This window comes from Haemaphysalis longicornis, unplaced genomic scaffold, assembly GCF_048455015.1.
Source record: "Haemaphysalis longicornis isolate Haplotype H1 unplaced genomic scaffold, Haemaphysalis longicornis Haplotype H1 scaffold_5, whole genome shotgun sequence".
NCBI classification, from domain to species: Eukaryota; Metazoa; Arthropoda; class Arachnida; order Ixodida; family Ixodidae; genus Haemaphysalis; species Haemaphysalis longicornis.
In genome coordinates, this window is record NW_027526385.1 from 44866512 (window position 1) to 44888334 (window position 21823).

The window sequence follows — 21823 nt, forward strand, 5'->3', positions numbered from 1 at the left end:
AGGATAGTGGAGGCGGATGCGTCGGTAGCTGTAAAGATCTGTGTACCAAGAAGGAACGCGTTGGATCAAAATGAGTAGAGCTGCGTAGTCCACCTTTGAAGGGAATTACCGAAAAATGATGTCGCGGGCACCTGAATGAGCCGTCTCATTCTCTGGGGGGGAATTTTTTTGCTTATCGCAATACTTTCAATGCCCAGAGACGATTGATGGCATTGCCAAGATCTTCAATGCACATTTTGAGCAACTTATGAGGGGATTTTTTTGTCGTTAGTATTTCTTGTTTAATGTGTTCACCATGAGATATTCAACACAAAGAAAAATAGAGCACATAGAATTGATGGACATGCTTGTGTGCGTTGGGGTGAACTATAATAAAGCTACCCTAGTCATAGCAGGATATTGAATACCCTTTCTGCGAAGGGTTGTGGCAAGCTTTAATGAATTACCTGCCCTAGCTCTTCAAGATGCTAAGGGCATGTACGTGACACATTACTTACCATTACTTACGTGACAGTTCGTTGAAGTAACAAAGCGATGACCTCCGATATTTCACACAAGGAAGTGATAATGCCAGCCTGGGCCTGGGAATACTTAACATATAGACGCCCTCAAAATATTTCTGCGTAGTAAAACGTCTTTATTACAACTAACGCAAGCTGCAAAAAATATCTGAAAGTGTACCTGAAAAGTTTAATTGTGAAGGTATTTTCAAGGCCGCAATTTCGAGGTCTTGAATGGATTCTACTTACAGTAATAAACTTAACCGATGCTACAAACAAGCTGTAGTAAATAACGGCTTACTAATTATTCTAGCTGGTTTAGAAAAGCTCTCTTCGATATATTATACCCGCAATCCTGAAACCTGTAAAATAAAAAAAAATGCCGTACGAATTATGCTGCACAAATGTTGCGATACGAATTGCCGTCTTTACTAAATAATGTTCAAGAAATTAAAGTTGTTTTACAAAATTTGGATACTTTGAAAAATACCGGAAACTTGGAAAAAAGTATTCATTGTAGCATTCCTAAAACCAGGAACGCTGCCAACCTCCCCTAGTAGTTACAGACCAATAGCCCTTACTAGCTGTCTAGCTAAAACGTATGAACACATTATAAATACCAGATTAAGATTTGTTCTACAATCAAACAAACTTGTTGATGTTCACCAGTGTGTTTTCAAAAAAGCATGCTCAACAACTGACCATCTTGTCCGCCTAGAAAATACCGTACGAGCAGCATTTATACACAAACAACACTGCCTTACGGTGTTTTTCGATCTTGAGAAGGGCTACGACATTACATGGAGATTTGGAATAATGCGGGATTTAGTAGAGTTAGGCATCCGTGGAAGAATGCTAAATTGCCTGAATGACTTCATGGCAAACCTTTCATTTCGAGTACGCCGGAGCTCAACCCTCTCGAGAACCTTTGTACATGAGAACCGGGTCCCTCAGGGGTGTATTCTAAGCACAACACTGTTTGTTGCAAAAATGAACTCCATATGCAAAATAATTCCAAAGTCGAATATGTAGTCTGTCTATGTTGATGATCTTCAAATAGCTTGCACATCTTTCAATGTAGCAACCTGCGAGAGACAAGTGCAGTTGAGTATAAATAGACTAACAACATCGGCAGAGAGAAATGGCTTCCAGTTTTCACCACACAAAACAGTGGCTATTCTCTTCTCTCTCAAACGAGGCTTACAGACCAACCCCACCCTACATCTCAAGGAAATCGACTTACCTAAACAAAATAACACAAATTTCCAGGCATAATGTTCGACAAAAAATTCACTTTCCTGCCCGACATCAATATGCTTTAAAAGAAAGCTTCGCGAGCTCAAAGTGTCCTTAAGGTCCTGTCACGCAAATACTGGGGTTCCAACAGGGCCTGCCTTTTACAAATTTACTGTTCTGTTGTGCGGTCATGCTTACACTATGGTAGCATTGTGTATGACTCCGCGAGACAGTCCTACTTGAAATGATGGGACCCAGTTCACAATGTAGGTTTACGTCTCTCGTCTGAGGCGTATAGGACATCACCCATAAACAGCCTCTAAGTCGAAACAAATGAACCACCACTCACAGATAGAAGAGCAATGCTGACATGCTCATACATACTAAAGATCCCTTCCCAGCCGAAACATCTGTGTTACCCCGTAGTTACAAAATGCCGTCTAGGACCCTGTTTAATAATAAACCCCAAGCTATCAGACCATTGCTTCTTCGGTTTGAAGAGAGATGCCAAGAACTTAGTATGCTGGACACATTACCTCAAATTGCCCATAGACAGAACCGACTACCACCTTGGTATAGTTTTCCTTCATGTGACTTCACACTAACACGCCTTCAAAAAAGCAGACTCCGCGAGAACATATTTTACAGGTATTTTTGGTATTAAACGAAAACTACAAATAATACGCATGATCTTACACAGACAGTTCCAAAACATGATGCTATGTCAGGAGTGCAGTAGTTCAAGGGAAATGGGAAAAAGCGATCAGGCTACCCCAGTGCGCTTCGGTTTACACAGCGCAATGTTATGCCATTGCTGTGGCAGTGGAAAGAATATTGAAGAATAAAATTAAACACAGTATTATATATACAGACTCTCCCAGCGCAGTCACAGCAGTACATTACAAAAATGCAGCTGAACCTCTAATAGGAGACATAATACACAATTTAGAAACAGTCACAAAACAAGGACAGGAAATTAAGTTGTGCTGGGTCCCTAGCCATGTTGGAACCAAGGCAAATGAAAGAGCCGATGCGTGTGCCGCAAAGGCGGGTAACGGAACAATAGAGAAAGTACAGATTCCTCACAGCGACTGCAAGAAATTCATACGGAGAAAACTGAGAGAAACTTGGCAGTCCTCATGGGATAAGAACACCAACAACAAAGTCCACCTGGTTAAACCCATGATAGCAGAGTGGGAATCAAGCAGACATGAATAACGCCTTAAAGAAGTGGTTTTATGTCGTGTCCGCATTGCCCTCACACCTCTTACACACAACTCTCCGATGAAACAAGACAAACCGAGATGTGAAGATTGTGACCAAGAACTTACAGTAAATCACATCTTACTGTCATGTGCGAAATTTGAGGCCTTGAGGAAAAAACATTTAGGCTGTTCTACAGCCAACAATTCCAATTTTACCCCAGCCTACTCCTAGGAGAAGATGCTGTTAAAATTTCCTCTATCCTTAGTTTCTTAAAAGAAGCAACACTTCTAAACAAGATATAACGAGATAAGACAATTCCTTATTATCCACAAAAACACCAAAACTTTTGTTCGCCGCATGATAGCCTTAGTTGCTTATGTGCCACAAAACACAACACAACAATTTTCAAAAAATTTCTATCATTCTTTTTAATCACACACGCAGCATCTTTATGCTGAACCCATGATATTGTTACAAGGATAAATATTTTCCGTTTTCTCGCAACTGTATTTGTTGGTTCCTATTTTTTGCAAACCTTCTTTACTGTGTATTTCAGTACTGTTTATAGTCTCACTGTAGATATTGTATAAACCTTGAGTTTTTCGTTTGTGTTGATTTGTGTTAATATTGGCCAATGCCGCTTGCCGCCTGTCGCACCGGGGGGCTGTGGCTAGGCAAGCTGTTCTACGCCTTTTTTCCCAGCTCCCTTTGCGTGAACGTGTTTTTTGCGCAAGAATAAACAAAAAAAAATAAACATATAAAGGCTATTTACGTTCGGTATAAAGTTTACTATACAATTGTATCATAACTTGTAACCGAAGTTCCAATTTTCTTTCTGCGTTTCAGCGTACCACCTTAAAGTGCAAGCTGCAAACGTGTATCAAAACAACACCGCCAAATGGGCACACGCATTTCCAACATTTTGGGACATACTCCACGGGAAGATCCTACGAGGCACTAAGGATTTAGCAGTGAGCTTTCTACGAACCAAGGGGAATAATTTGGTATTGGCCGTGGCGAAGCCTCCCAAGTGGCTTAAAGGTACTGTTAAACACAACGAAGGACTTTATTCTACATTTTGCATCTAAAGTGGCGCCGCTGCACCGCTATTAGAAAAATCTCCAGCTGACGAAAATTGCTACACTGTGCACACACGGTTGGCAGTGCTGAGAGTTGCATCAGGCTTTATGGCAGTGGTGACAGCTGCAGGATGACAAGTGCATCATGCTTGTACATGCAGAGCATGCTGATACTTGTTGTACATGTACAAGCATAATGTGATCAAACATGCTGTGTTCGGTATGCTCATGAATGCTTAGACAAGTTGCACATGCTTTAAAAGCTGTAACTTTATTTCCTTGCAACTACCTTGCATCTAAAGGAGTAAAACTTTTCTAGCATGTATTCACAACGTTGTCGAAACGACACCGTTCTTTTTGTCATAAAGAACGGTATAAAAACAGCATACAGTCATAAAGAAGAGAAATAGAGAAACGCCTTCAGAAGCGGGGAGGTCTCTAGGCCTTCTGGGGGTAGGGGATTAAAGGATGGTGTAAGATGAAGTGGGCTCGAGAAGACGATGTGAGCTCTAAGATGACGTGGACTCTAAGGTGAAGTGGGCGGTGGTCTTTTGGGTGTCTGTCGGAAGAGGGGAGCAGACACGTCGTTCTATATTGCTCGAGCAAGACCATTCGATTAGGTAACGGGTGGAACTTTTCCACGGAATCAGGATTTATAGGTATCGTGGGATCGTTTGGCGTTTGGGACAGGGAGAAATTTCTATAGCGAGCTAATTTGGAGCGAAACCAAATGAGATGGGGCACGTCAGCTTTGGTAGGAGAATGGCAGTGGGGTGTGGTTGCAGGCGCGTAGCATTTGCGCCCATTTTCGGGTGCATGGCTGGCATTGGCTAAGTACTTGTTTAGGAATACCTCAGAACCTCTTGTGAGTTTATGTAAATCTGCGATGGACCCGGCCGGGGTGAGTTTTTTCAGGCGGAATTTATTTTCTTTGTTTTAGCGGGGTATTTGCACAGCTGGCGAAGATGATGTCCCCAAGGAAGGCGTCGGTGTCAGACATAACGGAGTGAAGCGCGAAAACGGTTCCGACAAGAACAAACGAAATATTAGGTTTATTGAGAACTCAGCAAACGCATTCGGCATCTCAGTTGAACTGAAGAGTGCGGTGTTATAAGCGCTAAAAATGCAAAACGTCCCTGCTATTTCTCTTCCAGGAACCATTATCTCCAGGTTTTCGCGTTTGGCTCATATTTTGAAGCTCGCGTTCCATCTCTCTATGGCTGTGCAGTTTAAAAGGAAGGCAGATTGGAAATTGTGACGATTCAATAGAAATTTATTTTGCGACACTATACAGCTACTAGCTTAGAACAAGCTTCCTTAATGATACTACGTTCGCATTTATTCAGACTGCGCATTCTTGGTGAAATTCGAAATAACTTTACCTTGCGTCACAGAACAGTGTTATTGTTTGTAAACAGTTTAATATTTTGCTAATTTCTGCCTACTTTTTTCTTCCTATTTCCATTACATTCGTAAAAAGAAGCGTAATGCACTACAACTGCATTATCCTTTTGCGAAACAGGTCATGCTTTTGCTAGGTATTCTGCTGCTAGAAAACTGACACGTATTGCAAGAAAGAGACAAGAAGAAAACACTGTGAGGACACCTAAACACGCCTTAAAGGGACCCCGCACCGACCATTCGGAATGTATTTTGCGGCAAAGACTCTTGGCTATCCACCTCTTCCATCAAGAAATAAAACAATCTGTTCAATATCACCGGAGCTACGCGAGATTTAAAATTCGCGCATAATCGTTCCTTCTCAACTCGGCCTCCGAGTCCTTGACGAAGGTTACGAGCTCTCTCCCGGAGAAGGGTGCGGCTCGTGATGCTCTCTTCAGCGGTCTTCGACATATAACATGCCGTTGTTTTCTATTTTTCTTCGCAATGTGGAGTACATAAAATTTTATATGAGCATATATACTATATACTATATACTATACTATATCTAGAATATGAGTATATATACTGCTCGCAAGCACGTACTCAGGCTGGTAGAGCGTTTTTGAAGCAATAAACGGCTGTTGCCGAGTGGTCTGGTTAAAAGTGAAGTATTGATTTCGTTACTTGAACTTCGCGCGCTCTCGAAAGACCTGAAACGCCAAAACTGTACGTACAAGTTCAGGCATAGAAGAGGCTGCATGGTGCACAGCGCCGACAACGTCGGATCGTCACCGGAAAAGCAGAAATAAACCGTGACGTTGACTAGGAACAGCCAATAGGACAGCCACAGCTATAATGACTTAATTACCGTGGCGCATAATGAGGGAAATTGAAGATGGCAGGGCTGGTTTTCCAGCACCTTTCACGGAGATCTGCGAGCTTCACGTGCACGTGTAATATTTGGCTCATGCTTTCCTGGCAGCGTAATCGAAATGTCCCTCAGGTTTACTTACACTGCTCAAAGCGTGTTGCAGGGTCCTAATAAGGGTTTTGAATGCGAAAGCATTGATGCTCTAGTGAACACCTGAGACACTTCAGCATCGCGTTGTCGAAGGGGTTCGTTGTCTTCATGGGGCGAAAATATATAGGGGTGAAATGGCCCATTGCGGCAAGCTCGGGCGAGCGACCACATGATGTTACAATCAAAACCAAGCCGGACTGCAAAACTCCTTAGCTGCGACGGCGAAGGAGAGGGTGCGGCACCTGACTGACGAAATGATAGCGGCCGCACTTATTCTGGGGCTGCGCCATGCAATGCAGATCGCGGCGGCTTCGCAGTTTCTTCAACCCGCGGCAGATGTTGCAAGCGTAACCTATTCCGAGCGCTTGTGACATTACCTGGCAGCGCTAGGAAGCTTCGTTTCTCCTCCTATATCTTATTCTTGCTCCGCTGTTGTCTTCCCGCTTGAGATGCTTTACTTCGCACTTCGCTCCGGCTTAGTGCTTTCTAATGGCTTCGATCTGCCTTTTACACGTCAGCCGCTGCGTGTTCCTGCCGCCATGCACTGGGCAGTTGACGACGACGGAGGATTTCGGTGCCTGTCTGTTCACTCGTTCAGTTGTATGCGCTATTCCCCTCCCTTACTTGATATGCCACTGGCCTGGACAACCACCTTTCGCTACTGCCGAGTTTAAGCGCAACCGAATTTCTACCGTACCTTAGTATACAGCTCTGCTGTATAACACGCGCCCGGTGTAATACAGGAACCCACAGCCTACAAATAACGCGTGGGATGCTTTGTCAATGTCAGCTTGTAAGGCGACAGTGAGATCTGTCCCTTGTGAATTGATGTGCATGTGAATGTATCCTCGGCTTGGGGTTGGTGGTGAGTAACGCTTCTACAAGTCGAGGTGAAGGAAAACTTCTTTGTACCTCCAGGCCGTAACGAGAGCTTCTAAGACTTGTCAGGAGCAGTTGAATACCGGTAACTCTCTTACGTTACCCTGAGCACCAACATTTTCAGAACTTGGGCCCTACCATGCCATGTAGCTAAAAAGACAGCCACCCCCCCACACACGCGCACACACAGACGCACACGGATATATATATATATATAAAATCATCACCAGCTAATCTACGCCCACTGCAGAGCAAAGACCTCTCCCAATAATATCCAATAACTCCGGTCCTGTGCTAACTGCGACCAATTTATCCCCGCAAACTTCTTGATCTCATCTGCCCATCTAACTTTCTGCCGCCCCCTGCAACGCTTGCCTTCTCAAGGGATCCACTCTGTTACCCTTAAAGGGACCCAGAAAAGCTTTGTGAAGGTGGCAATCAAATGCATTCAGGTGGTAGAACACATAACGGGGGATTTTTGAGCCAAGTGTGAGCCCCATACGTTGTACGGATAATTTGTAAACAATTTTTGAAGATCGCCTTATTCAGCCGATGAGCGCGCCGCCGCAGTGAGCTGACCGCGGCTGACGCAACGCCGACCGCGCCTGACGCAACGGCGAGGCGCCCCTCTGATTCGGCCGATCGTCGGTCGCCGGCAACGTCACTGCCATTGGCTTCCGGCTGCTCTTCCTTTCTGCGCGATCCCGAGGCAAAGGCGGGTCTGCAGCGATTGACGCGTGCCTAGGCGCAGGAATGTAGCTAGCGCAGAACGGAAGTCGGGCGTCGCTATGTCACATGGCTATTCCCAGTGTTTCCAGCTGCTTTGAAAGAAGCAGAGAGGGAGGAGGAATCGATCGGCAAGGGGGGAGAGGTGCGCTTAATTGCTTCTGGCGCAGCTAATACTGAATGTAGATCAATAATTCCAACGGCATTGCATCGCTATATTGGTACTACGCGACAATAAAGGCCTTTTGTAACTTTTACAAAAGGCTTTTCTGGGTCCCTTTAATGACCAACGGCTATCTCGCCTCGCCTGCCCACGTCCATTTCTTCTTCCTAATTTCTACTTATATGTCCTTAACACGCGTTTGTTCCCTGACCCACTTCTCTCTCTTCTTGTCCCTTAATGTTACACCTATAATCTTCCGCTCCATTGCCCGCTGAGTGGTTCTCAATTTAAGTTGAACCCTCTTAGTGAGCCTCCAAGTTTCTGTCCCGTAGGTGAGTACCGGTAAGATGAAGCTGTCATACACTTTCTCCTTCAGGGACAATGGTAGGCTGCTATTCATTAACTGAGAATGTCTGCCGTATGCACTTCACCCCATTCTATCCTTCTAATTATCTCTGCCTCATGGTTGGGATCCGGGGTCACAACTTGGCCTAAGTAGATATATTCCGCTTACCACTTTCACTGCATCACCACCTATCTCAAACTGTTGTGCTGTCCCGAGGTTAATGATCACTACTTTGGTTTTCTGCATATTGATGTTCAGGCCCACGGTTCTATTCTGTTTGTCCAGTGCGGAAATCATGCTTGGCAATTCGTCCCCCGAGTTACTTAACAAGGCAATGTCATCAGCAAATCTGAGGTTACTGAGGTATTCTCCATTAACCCTTACTCCCACCTGCTCCCAATCCAACGTTCTGAATACTTCTTGTAAACATGCTGTGAACATAGGTCGGCAAAACAGAAAGAACTCACTCAAACTCAATCACAATTTTTTTCATTCACGCTGTACTCAATCAAACTCAGACTCAAAAAGTTCGTCTGTTCACAAAATCACTCGTACTCACTCATCAAATACTCATTTGTAATCGTACTCACTTGTACTCAAACTCATTTGTCCTCACAAGTATTCGTACTCAATCTGTACTCATGAGTACTGAATCTGTACTCATGAGTACTCACTCTGTACTCATGAGTACTCAATCTGTACTTATGAGTACTCAATGATTACTACTGCTCATGAGTAATACTCATGAGTACTACTCATTTTTCACTCATGAGTACTACTCCTTCTGCACTCATGAGTACTACTCATTCTGCACTAATGAGTACTACTCATTCTGCACTCATGAGTACTCAATCTGTACTCATGAGTACTCAATTTGTATTACTCACGAATAATCTACTTATCTGCACTGTTAGCTAGGTCGTAGCTCGAATGAAAGACTAAGTAGAAAAAATAAATTGTTTAATTGGTTAGAAAAACACAGGTTACATATAAATCAGGACAGAGGAAGAAAACGTCTGACGCGGTGCACTGTCGTTGGGCGACTTACTGCGCGAAGGCAAGTACATGTGACACAGCAAAACGGAACGTAAGCACTCGCGTTGCGTCTGGTGTCTCCTCTTGTTCTCAGGCCGGGTCGGGCTCAGGGGAGCTCGGGGGTTGTCGGTGCAGCCGTGGCCGTAAACTGAGTTTTTCTGCGTGTCTTCGGGTGGCAGCTTTTGTCGTCCGTTTTCTTGTTTGCACTACTGTTTGCACTACTGTACTCAGGAGTGCATATACTCAAGAGTGCAAGCACTCGCAAAAACAGTATTCATGAGTATTGTACTCATGAGTGCTGTGTACTCATGAGTGCTGTGTACTCATGAGTGCTGTGTACTCATGAGTACTCATACTCATTAGTACTCAAACTCATGAGTACTCATACTCATGAATACTGTGCTGTGTACTCATGAGTACTCATACTCATTAGTACTCAAACTCATGAGTACTCATACTCATGAATACTGTACTCATGAGTACTCATACTCATGAGTAGTGTACTCATGAGTACTGTACTCACGAGTAGTGGACTTACCCCTATACTCACTCGTCATCGTACTCACTATTTTTTTCTGGGTGTGTGATCACTCATCATCGTACTCACTCGTGAGTTTGAGTACAAATGAGTACAAATGAGTGTACTCACGAGTGAGTACGCCGACCTATGCCTGTGAATAACATTGGAGAGATTGTGTCTCCTTGTCTGACGCCCTACCTTATAGGTATTTTTACTGCTTTCCATATAAAGGATGGTGGTAGCTGTGGACCCATTGCAGATATCCTCTCGTATTCGTACATAATGCTATCTACCCCCTGGTTCCGTAATGCCTAAATGCCTGCTGAGGTTTCGACAGAGTCAAATGCTTTCTCATAATCAATGAAGGCTATATATAGGGGTTCAGTATACTCAGCGCTGTTCTCTATCACCTGATTGATCGTGTGAATATGGTCCATTGCTGAATAGCCATTACGGAACCGTGCTTGTTCTTTAGGTTGACTGAAATCTAAGGTTGCAAAAATTTTGTTAGCGATTACCTTGGAGTACCTTATAGATGACTGACAGTAAGCTGATCGGCCTGTCATTTTTCAAGTGCTTCATGTCACCTTACTTATGGATTAGGATGATTTTCACGCTCTTCGAAGATTCGGGTACACTTGCGGTCATTATGCATTGCGTATACAGGTTTGCCAGTTTTTCAAGTACAATTTCTCCGCCATCCTTCAAGAGGCCTGCTGTTATCTGATCCTCACCAGGTGCTTTGCCCCCTTTCATTTCTTTCAAAGCCTTCTTTACTTCTTCAGTCGTTACTGGTGGGATGTCTATCTCCTCTGAACTACTTTCTCGTTCGGCATTATCCTGGATGTCCGGGCTACTGCACAGATCCCTATAGAACTCCTCGGCAACTGTGACTATTTTATCCCTATTTAAGTGCATGCATCGGATTTTTCCCCACGTCAAGACGCCTATTCACTGCTTTCAGGCTACCTCCATTCTTTACAGCGTATTCGATCCTCTCCATATTATACATCCGTATGTCAGCTGTCTTACGCTTGTTGATTAACTTCGAAAGCTCCGCTAGCTCTATTAGCTGTATTCTGTCAGCTGTGGTGGAGATTGTCATGGTTTGCCGTTTCCTAATTATATTTATATATATATATATATATATGTAGCAGAACAGAGAGATACGGGACGAGGGACTCGGTAAAGATACATAAAGTTGACTCGGTAAAGTTGACCGGCCTTAGAGCTCTTGTAAATATAAACCCCCGCTTTAAAGTCGAGAGAGAAGCCACTGTGGGGATAGCGTAATGGTGAACGCACCGCACCGGTTATGCGGAGATGTGGGTTCGAGTCCCGCTCCCGGAAAAACGGTGGATATTTTCTCGACTTATATTTTCGCTTATTTATCAATGAATCAAGGAAACGTGACAAGCACACGTCATTCGGCCCTATTAAAATATTTCGAAAAAAAAGCCGAATAGCAGTGGCAATGACGACTGCAACCTTGATATATATATATATATATATATATATATATATATATATATATATATATATATTTCACTTTCCACATTTTTTATCTGTTTCAATTACCTACCACATCCTCCCCTTTGCTTTCAGAGGTTTTCTTGACTGCCAACACTTATTTCTGTCTTATTTTCAACGAGCCCCTCATTTCCCATTCTGATTCGCTACATGCATAGCGAGGGCCTCAGTTCTGGTAGTCTTGGTGCCATAGGAAGCTTAAGAGGGTTCAACGCTGGTCGACCACTCATGACATGTCGTAGACACTCGAGTCACGGCCCGGGGGTTGAAAGGAAGGTCCCCTTCACCCCAAGTAGTCCGAGTGGCGCTGGCTACCACCCCCAAGCACAGGAAACAAAAATACCTTAATATAAATACCCCAGAAAGTAGAGGGGAAAATCGCCCCACCGGTTGTGTAGTGGTTATCGCACCAGACCGGTATTCTGGAGGTCGTGGGTTCGGATCCCACCTGGCGGGCATTTTTTCTCCACTTTCTTTCCAAATTCTTTATCTGTTTCAATGACCTACCACATCCTCCCCTTTGCTTTACGAGGTTTTCTTGACTGCCAACTCTTATTTCTGTCATATATATATATATAGGGTTTGGAAATGAGGGGCTCGTTAGGAAATACAGAAAGAAATGCCGGCGGTCTACAACGCCAAAGAAGGCATAGGGGAATGGTTATACTATTTTTTACCGTTAGTGACGTTACATTTTTTTTTAAATTACGTGAGAAAGAAAGAAAAACACGTGACCAGAGTGGGGACCGAACCCACGCCTTTCGATTAGATCCTTACCCATGCCTTACCAATTCGTCTGTGTTCTCCTTCACTTTCTGGGGTATTTATATTTACTACAACTGTATCTGACGCTTGAGGGTGGTAGCCAGCGCCACACAGTCGCCCAGATAGCCGAATTGGTAGGCATTCGAGATCTAATCGAAAGGCGTGGGTTCGGTCCCCATTCTGGGCGCGTGTTTTTTTTTTTCTTTCTCACGTAATTAAAAAAATGTAACGTCACTAACGGTAAAAAATAGTCTAACCATTCCCCTATGCCTTCTGTGGCGTTGTAGACTGCCGGCATTTCTTTCTCTCTCTCTCTCTCTCTCTCTCTCTCTCTCTCTCTCTATATATATATATATATATATATATATATATATATATGTGTGTGTAGATGTATATATAGTCTGCAAAGATAAAAACTCACACAGGGCGCGAAAAAATAAGGTTACTAGAGATAGAGACAAACGAGAAAGACGTAGAGAATAGAAATAAGTTTACTGACGTTTCAGGGAGAGGAGTCCCTTTCTTCAGAGTAGCCCGAAGAAGAAAGGAAGTCCTCTCCCTGAAACGTCAGTAAACTTATTTCTATTTTCTACGTCTTTCTCGTTTGTCTCTGTCGCTACTAACCTTATATATATATATATATATATATATATATATATATATATATATATATATATATATGTGTGTGTGTGTGGGGGGGGGGGGTGTGGCGGAATTTCCCAAACCGACGACAATGAAACAACTTCGCAGCTTTATAGGACTTTGTTCTTACTTCCGGCGCTTTGTTCGCAATTTCGCCACCATCATTGCGCCTTTGACGAAGCTCCTTGGTGGTAACAACGAGATCGGCGATTGGTCACCCGCCTGCGAGGATGCCTTCAATATGTTGCGCCGCCTTCTTGTTTCCCCACCGGTACTGCGACATTTTGATCCCAGCGCTCCCACGGAAATCCATACCGATGCCAGCGGTGTGGGCCTGGGCGCAGTACTCGCACAACGCAAGACCGGATTCGAGGAGTACGTCGTCGCTTACGCCAGCCGTACCCTTACAAAAGCCGAAGTCAACTACTCCGTGACCGAAAAGGAATGCTTAGCGATCGTTTGGGCTATTACGAAATTTCGCCCGTACCTCTACGGGCGCCCATTCGTCGTGGTGACGGACCACCACGCCCTTTGTTGGCTCTCGTCGCTAAAGGATCCGTCTGGCCGCCTCGGTCGATGGGCCCTCCGGCTGCAAGAGCATGACATACGAGTGGTATACCCGTCCGGCCGCAAGCACACAGACGCAGATGCCCTTTCTAGGTCTCCTCTACCATCCGACGCTGAAGATTTATCTTCTGTGGAGTGCACTCTGGCCCCCCTTGATATCACCGACATGGCTGCTGAACAGCGAAAGGATCCGTGGATCGCTTCCATTGTGGAATTTTTGTCCCGTCCATCGTCAGCAGCCGCACCTCGCTGTCTCCGTCGCCAAGCTGCCCATTTCTCTGTCCGTGACCAACTCCTTTACCGCCGAAACTATTCGTGCGAAGGTCGCAAATGGCTCCTTGTCATCCCTCGTCATTTACGCGTGCACATCTGTTCTTCGTTCCACGGTGACACGCAGTGTGCCCACGGAGGTGTCCTGAAGACATACCGAAGACTTCGCCTTCGCTTTTACTGGCGAGGCATGTACACCTTCGTCACAAAATATGTTCGTTCCTGCACAGACTGCCAGCGCCGTATGTCTCCCCCGCGATCAACAACGAGCGAACTCCAGCCTCTGCCGTGCCCTGCCCGCCCCTTCGATAGAGTGGGTATCGACCTCTACGGGCCGTTGCCGTGCACCTCCAGAGAGCACCGCTGGATTATCGTTGCGGTAGATCATCTCACGCGATACGCTGAGACAGCAGCCCTTTCAGCAGCCACAGCCCGTGACGTGGCGTCCTTCCTCCTCCGTCGTTTCATCCTTCGACACGGAGCGCCCCGAGAGCTGCTGAGTGACAGAGGTCGCGTATTTTTATCGGACGTTATCAAAGCGCTCTTGGACGAGTGTAACATCGTTCACCGTACTACCACAGCGTACCATCCGCAAACCAACGGCCTAACCGAACGATTCAACCGCACTCTGGGGGACATGCTGTATATGTATATTTCATCAGACCATTCAAACTGGGATCAGGTCCTTCCGTTCATCACGTACGCGTACAATACCGCGACGCAGTCGACTACCGGATTTTCACCGTTCTTCCTCCTCTACGGACGGGAGCCGACCTGCACGCTGGACACGGTACTTCCATACCGCCCTGATCCCTCCGAGTGTACACCGATTTCCCAGATTTCGCAGTTTGCTGAGGGATGCCGCCAGCTCGCTCGTTCATTCACTTCTGAACACCAGCAGCTACAGAAATCTCGCCATGGCGCGTCCAGTGCACCACGCGATTTCTCTCCCGGCTACCTTGTTTGGCTTTGGGTGCCATGTTCCACTCCAGGTCTCTCTCCGAAGCTTACATCGAAATACCACGGTCCTTACCGTGTTATCAAAAGCACTTCGCCAGTGAATTATATCGTCGAACCAGTTATGCCCTCATCGGATCTTCGGCGCCGCGGCCGTGAGACTGTGCATGTTCAGCGACTCAAGCACTACTATGATCCGCTGGTTCCGTCGTCACCATGAGTCGCCAGGATGGCTCCCTCTTCTCGCCGGGGGAGGAGGAGGAGGAGGAGGAAAAACTTTATTGTGAGCCTGGTGATGTGGGAGTGGCTCTTCAGTCCAGGAGACCATGGGACGATTTTGCTGTCTCAGCCCTGGACACCAGGAGTTGCTGTGCATCCAAGCCGGCGCTGGTCGTCAGGTTCTCCCACAGCTCAGGGAGGGGAAGGGAAGTGGGTAAAGGTGGGAGGGCTGGGTTGTGTGCGCACCCCAAGATCATGTGTATGAGGGTACATGGGTTAGGGCAGAATTTACATGTGGCAGGGTATTGGGTGGGGTACATCCGATGTAGCCAAGTTGGGTGAGGAAAGGTGTTTGTTTGAAGCCTCCGGACACTTTTCCAGTGGCTATGTCCTGTCATGTCCTGTCGGTGGACAATCTTCCGATAAGGTTATGTGCCATGCAGCGCTTTTGGAAGGAGACGAAGTGTGTCCTCGCACAGCTCGAACCTCAACCCCGGTTTCCTACGTCCGCTCGAACTCTGCCTGTCTTGACGACGTGACCGTTCCCAGGTGTCAATAAACGTCACCACATTTTATACAGTGGAACCCCGATAATACGACTTTCAAGGCACCGGGAGAACGGGAGAAACCGTCGTATGACCAGGGTGTCGTAAGACCGGGGTGCGGGTAAATGGCGGCCTATAGAGGGTCTCACGCTACAGGTGGGATAAAAACTTGTTTAAACTACTATATTTAGTGCATCCTCGCGTGATTTGTGAACCTTTAGCTGAAATGCCAAGTTTAAAAAAGGCAACGCTTATGTTATCCCCCCTTCCCTCCATGCCGTACAGCTAGCCCGTTAGCCAAGCGCCGCGCGCTACGCGACACCAGTGCTGTCTGCGCGGGCTAGATAAAGCCCACGTGGTCGAGAAAACAGAGAGGGGAAAGGCAAGTGTGAAACTACCATGACCAAGTGAAACGAACGATAGTACAAGGTGGAGATGAAAAAAAAAACATCGCCGTACATGGTGGAGACAACCTTTGAACGGTCCCGTGCCGCCGCTATTCGGTCAAAGTAGTCAACACACGGCTGTTTTCGTCTCCCACAAGACCCAGCAACACGAAACAGATAACTTCGCAAGTAAATCGTGTTCAGGCGAAAATTATAGCGCGGTCTTGCTACAGTAACTTGCTTCGGCGGCCAGCGTGTGATCCAGAATGGCGGTGACAATGGGGACCCTTGCGGCGGACACGCGTGAATTGAGTCTCTCTAGCAAAAACAGGAGCGGACTGACAACGTGGCCTTGAAAGACACTGATAAGCAGACAGCAGAGATAGAGGAAGATAGCGTCGTGAAAGGAAGAAACTAGGACCACGGCGGTGAGGGGGGTAACGAGGCGGCCCACACTACTGCCCGAGAACTCACTATCCGAGCGGGCCCCAGCCTTGTCCCCTCACACGGTGCCAGATCGGCTCGAGATAGCCCCCTCGGCTATCACGACTTGGTTCTACACTACGGTCTCTCCTGCCGCGCATTTCCCCCGCTCATGTCAGTCTTAATAACTCTCAGGAACGCACGTGGCGGCTCGTGTAGACCGACACTCTTCCATGTCGTGCATTACTGCACCATATCAATCTCACACTTCCCTCCCCCAAATTCCCTTCGTGCAATGCTCTAGCCACCATGTCGCACTCCATGTGGGCATGTCCTAATGATCCCTTCCCATCCATATCGTGTGACGAGCAGTGGGAGGGGGCACTGGGTAGCTCCGATCCGGGGATACAAATCTCCTTGGTGAACCGAGCCACCGCTGTCGCCGTAAGGTTCATGCCACCGGCCACCCCGCCCTCTTAACTGCCTTGTACAATAAAGTTTCTCTCCTCTCTCTCGAGCGGGCTGGGAAAGCGGCTGTTCGGTCATCGCCATGGGGTTGTGTCGTATGTTTTTCGCGTTCGTTGGCCTCCCGACGGGAGCTTCAGATTCACGCTCAGCCTTCCACCTTAACTTCGGCTTCTCGCGGTTGGCGTGTTGGCGTACTGCTGCAGCCTGGGCCGTCTCAAGTTAACTCCCGCTCACGAGTACCTGCCTGCTTGCACCTGTTCAGCAAGTGGTCTGACCCGCCTGCGGACCTTAGCACAACAAGCAGAGTCAACAGGTGGCTAAAAATAAAAGGTCGGGACGAGCCGGCTAAGCGGTGATGATATGGAAAAAGCTTCGGTCGCCCTGTCGATGCCGGTGGTTTAATGCGCGGTCGTCGACGGCCAGCTGGTAGGCACGTGCTGGCACTGCAGCCTGGCGGGGTTTCCGGGCGTCCTGACGACAGCGTCGAAAGATCACGGCTACCGCCTCTTGCAGGCGGCCTCCGAAAAATGGCTCCTTCGAATCCGCAGCTATGTAGGCCAGACACCGTCTCTCTCTTCTTCCACTTCCTCAGTCACTCCAATGCCTGGGGCTCTTTTGCCAGCTTCCTTGAGGTGACACCGATCCGGCACATACCCAGAAAAGGCGATTGCCCACGGTCTGCCGTGTCATCATCATCAACTTCATCGTCGTCGAAGCCGTTTCTGACGCACACACTGTTTTCAGAATCTCTCTCTCTCTCTCTCTCTCTCTCTCTCTCTCTCTCTCTCTCTCTCTCTCTCTCTCTCTCTCTCTCTCTCTCTCTCTCTCTCTCTCTCTCTCTCTCTCTCTCTCTCTATCTATCTCTCTCTCTCTCGCTCTCGCTCTCGCTCTCGCTCTCGCTCTCGCTCTCTCTTTCTCTCTCTCTCTCACACACACACACACGCGCGCGCGCGCGCGCACATACACACGCACACGCACACACGCGCACGCGCACACGCACACGGACACGCCCACGCACACATAGGCAATACACGATGGTGAGAAACATCGTGACAAGAAGCAGATAAAGTAGACGCGAACTTAGCGCGCATAGATTGTTGTTTGCAATATATGTGTATATTTGTGTATGTGTGCGTGCGCAACACACATCATCCTCCGCAATCTGTGCTCTTACTGAGCTTATTTTAGCGTTGAATTACCCCAAACACTCTTACCAAGTATCAAACTGTGTCAGGTTTGTTAGTGATAGTTGTAACCGGATTTTATGTGCTAACGATGCGCACCTTTATTCGTGCAGATGTTTACACCGCAGAGATGGTCGGACGCACCAATGACAGCATCGATGTTCAAACCTGGAGAAATGGGGCCGGTGGAGTACTGCAATCACAGTGCGGTACTCGCCATGAAGTCACCGACGTGACTGAGATAACCGTCGACTCTACGGATGGCAGGAAAAACCGCTTTGTGAGCCGCGAAGACCACAGCAAGTGGTACGTCGCCCGGCACAACGGACTCTTCTGTTTCTCTTCACTAAACCGCATGGTAAGAGACGTAACACTTTCTGCCATTGACGTCGCACAAAGTATGCCCAATTATTCGAAGAACTAATCCAGCTCCTTTAAACCGAATACGTTCCGTGAAAGAAGATCTGACGGAAGTTAGTAATTAAAATGTTATCTATTCGGCAAAGCGGGATGCCTCATGCGGGACGTACTCACATGTACAATGATATCTATACACCAACTTGTTCAGTGGGCTCTCGAAATGCGACTAATATACTGACAAATTTACGTGCCCCCTATTTTCCCGGTGTGGTGCTGCGGGAAATGGTATGTTATAGCGCTATACAAGATAACGCGAAAAATGTTTATAAAGTGGAGTTCTTTGAGCGCCTGAACGGATGATTTGGTTATCTTGTATTTTTTGGTGCGGGTAACGTGTATAAATTGCTACTGAATTGTGTTGAGGCTTCAGTAGTCGTAACAACATATGAATCAATCAGTCAATCAATCAATCATCTTTATTTACGAGCCCAGTAACAGCGATGGTGCTGTCGCATGACTAATAAAATAAAAATGCTCAAGAAACAAGTAGATAACAAACCGAATACAATTGGAGTGGTAGAAATCAAATAAATAAAACATAGGCGGAGAACAAACGAGAAGAAGTAAAAAGAGATACCGGAAATCAACTACAGTATTCTTGTAAAACGGAAGCAGCATATCAATGCGGGCGCTTTTATTATCGCTCACTGGGGCGAGACCATAGCAAAAAAATTGATCGCTCTGCTCCTTTTGTTGCAAATGTCGCCAAAAGACGGTAGTCTTTATCAGCTTTGACCTAGTAAATGCCTCCCTTCGCTTTCCCGCTCACCTCTCATGTTGTTCCTCTTGCGTCGCGGTCCTCCCAAGGTAAAGACGCCAAAGGTTTGCTTAAATCACTTTAAATTTCCCGCGTTACACTGCTCCAAACCGGGTGTCTCGATGCTAACGCTGCCGTACGGCGAAGACGCACGTGAATCGAGGCGCCCTACTTCAACGTGTATAGAACCGCGTTTCCCTACTCCACGTGCGTTGGAAGCAGAACATAGAACCTATCTAGCGGAACCTTTCGTAACTGTTGCCGGTTGATTTCTTAAAATGGCGCCAGAAGTTATAGTTGCGCGAGCGACAGCAGGCTACGGCGGAGTGATTTTTTTATGCTGTTGAATAAGTATTTAATTTCGCAAAATTCAAGCATGCATGATTTTTTATAAAGGAACACTGCAAATATCACTTCTGTATTAATTTGTTACCTTATATTTGCTTAACGTCTTGTTCTTCTTCGACAATGTTGACAAGTATGAACATTACACCGGACATAGACGGGTAGATTTAGCTGTTACTATGTAAGACTATTGTTTTACTTTGTGTTACTTTGGCCGGGTGGCTGAATCGAATCACAGACAGACAGACAGACAGACAGACAGACAGACAGACAGACAGACAGACAGACAGACAGACAGACCAAAATTTCTGGGTTTAAGTAGCCCAAGAAAGACTATCGTCTTTAAAAAAGACTAAACAAACGGGATTCAAAATGGCATCGATGTCGCACTCAACGAGCCCAACAACAGAAATTCGACATCAAGATATTCATAAAAAGAATGGCAGCAGTGACTCAAAATAAATGAACAAACGTCACAAGCTCAAGAAACAGTTTTGAAAACATGCAACTTGTAGTTGGTAAAAAAACAGTAAAGATAAGGAATAGAGACAGAAAAATCAGATAATAGACTTCGTATTAACGGTAGTCGACTGTAATTTTTTTTCACTAATAGTTAAATTTAAAAATCCCCGATTGGTTAGGATGGTGTCCGTATAATCATTACAGGACGCCACTAAATTTTTCTTCATTAATTCTTCTGTTTAACGGTCAGAGTCAGCGAAGGCGTAAAAGGCAGCGAATCTGACAAAAGAAGGAATTAGAAGGGAAACAAATAACCGGAGGAAAAACATTGGACTGGGTATGTCGTAGATGCGTGCTACAAGGTGCGATACCGTAATCCAGAACATGCATGATGGCTGCAAATATAGCGTCTTGTACTTCCAACAAGGAGTGGGTGATTTGATACCAAAGAGCTCAATAAGGACGTATTAACAGTACGATGAGACGTGTATTTTCTGCGAGCATGACACAGAAACACTTCAGCCCACTGAGTTCGACTGCGATAGTACGGTCACACGTAAGGGCATCGCCCTTCACTCTTACCGTCACAGAATTGACACCTTAATATACACCACCGATATAAGAAGCTGTAGCAGCTTTGATCAGTAGTAATTTCTTTTACCGAGATTTGCATCACATCTAAAAAGATAAGCTTAATAATCGTGTAATGACATGCGTGTGTTCTTCACCTTATTTCAGCTCTCTCAATTCAAGCGAGGCGGTGAAGTAACTTGCTTGATCAGCAGGCATTTGGCTAATTTGTTCAGAAGAAGCATCGCTAAAAGAACCACTTGCGGCAAGAACAAGGCTGAATAGCGCCATTTGACTGGCTAAAAACCGCCAAATAAAAGCCTACAAAAGTAGTCAACCATAAGTGCACGTGTTCACATATGTTCACGTGTGTTCCTCTATTTTTTCAGTCAATCCTGTTTATTAAAGTGCCACAACGCTTCAAATATTGTTGCTTTCATGTTGTCAATGGGTGCAGTATTTAGATTACAAGCTTCCTCGAGTGGAATGCTGTGTTGTTTTACGGTAACCTTGGGCAACGTCAGAGAACGTTGCTTTGACGCCGACGACCGATAAGTTCCACGCTAATGGCACGATTGAGTGTCATGAGAGTTTGCAACAGAGCTGGATGCTGTTTTTGGTAAAATGTCTGTTGTCGCAGGGGCGCTCTTCAGTAATCACATTTTGAGGATTTACGCGCCGAATCTGCACTTGGGCGAAACTGCACCTGGGAATTGATGCTGTAACGGGAAACAGGCTCAATACTGTTGTGTTTTCTGGAATATCCTTAGCCTTGCGAGACGAATTATCGCGATCACCAGCCTGGTGTCAAGCTTCGCAGTGTCTAGAGTGCCGTCCAATGGCACTCTAGCTCAGGGGTTTATCCAGAATTTCGATTTGGGGAAGGAGGGGGGGTGTCGAACTATTCCTGAAGGGTGCTGGAGGAGGGGGTGTATAAATCCCAAGGTGGGGTGCTCGTGGTTGGGGAATCTATTTGGGGGGGGGGGGGAGAGAGAATCCTCCTGGACGGTGTTGAGAAGTGCGTATAAATCCCTGCACTAGATGAGCGCTGCAGCCATATGGCTAGAGTGCCGTCTGACGATATTATAGTTTTTAAGACTAGGTAGCATCCACTAAAACGTCTGGAGGAGGAGACGCTGTTCCGAACGGCTGTGTCTTTTTATGCTCTCTGCTGGAAACAGCGCATCGGACTCGGGCCAACGTTCTGCTTCGTCCGGAA

The 21823-nt window shown here is 46.2% G+C and overlaps 1 protein-coding gene across 1 annotated transcript in view; it reads left to right on the top strand.

Annotated features, from left to right (window-relative positions):
- Positions 1-21029, top strand: part of LOC144138154 (cell-death-related nuclease 7-like) — an 83557-nt gene extending 62528 nt beyond the window's left edge. The window contains exons 5-7 of the mRNA XM_077670293.1: positions 3789-3983; positions 18164-18408; positions 20773-21029. Of these exons, the coding sequence (XP_077526419.1) occupies positions 3789-3983; positions 18164-18408; positions 20773-20889 (557 nt within the window). The 3' untranslated portion in view covers positions 20890-21029. The remainder of the gene's footprint in view (positions 1-3788; positions 3984-18163; positions 18409-20772) is intronic.
- The last annotated feature ends 794 nt before the right edge of the window (positions 21030-21823 follow it).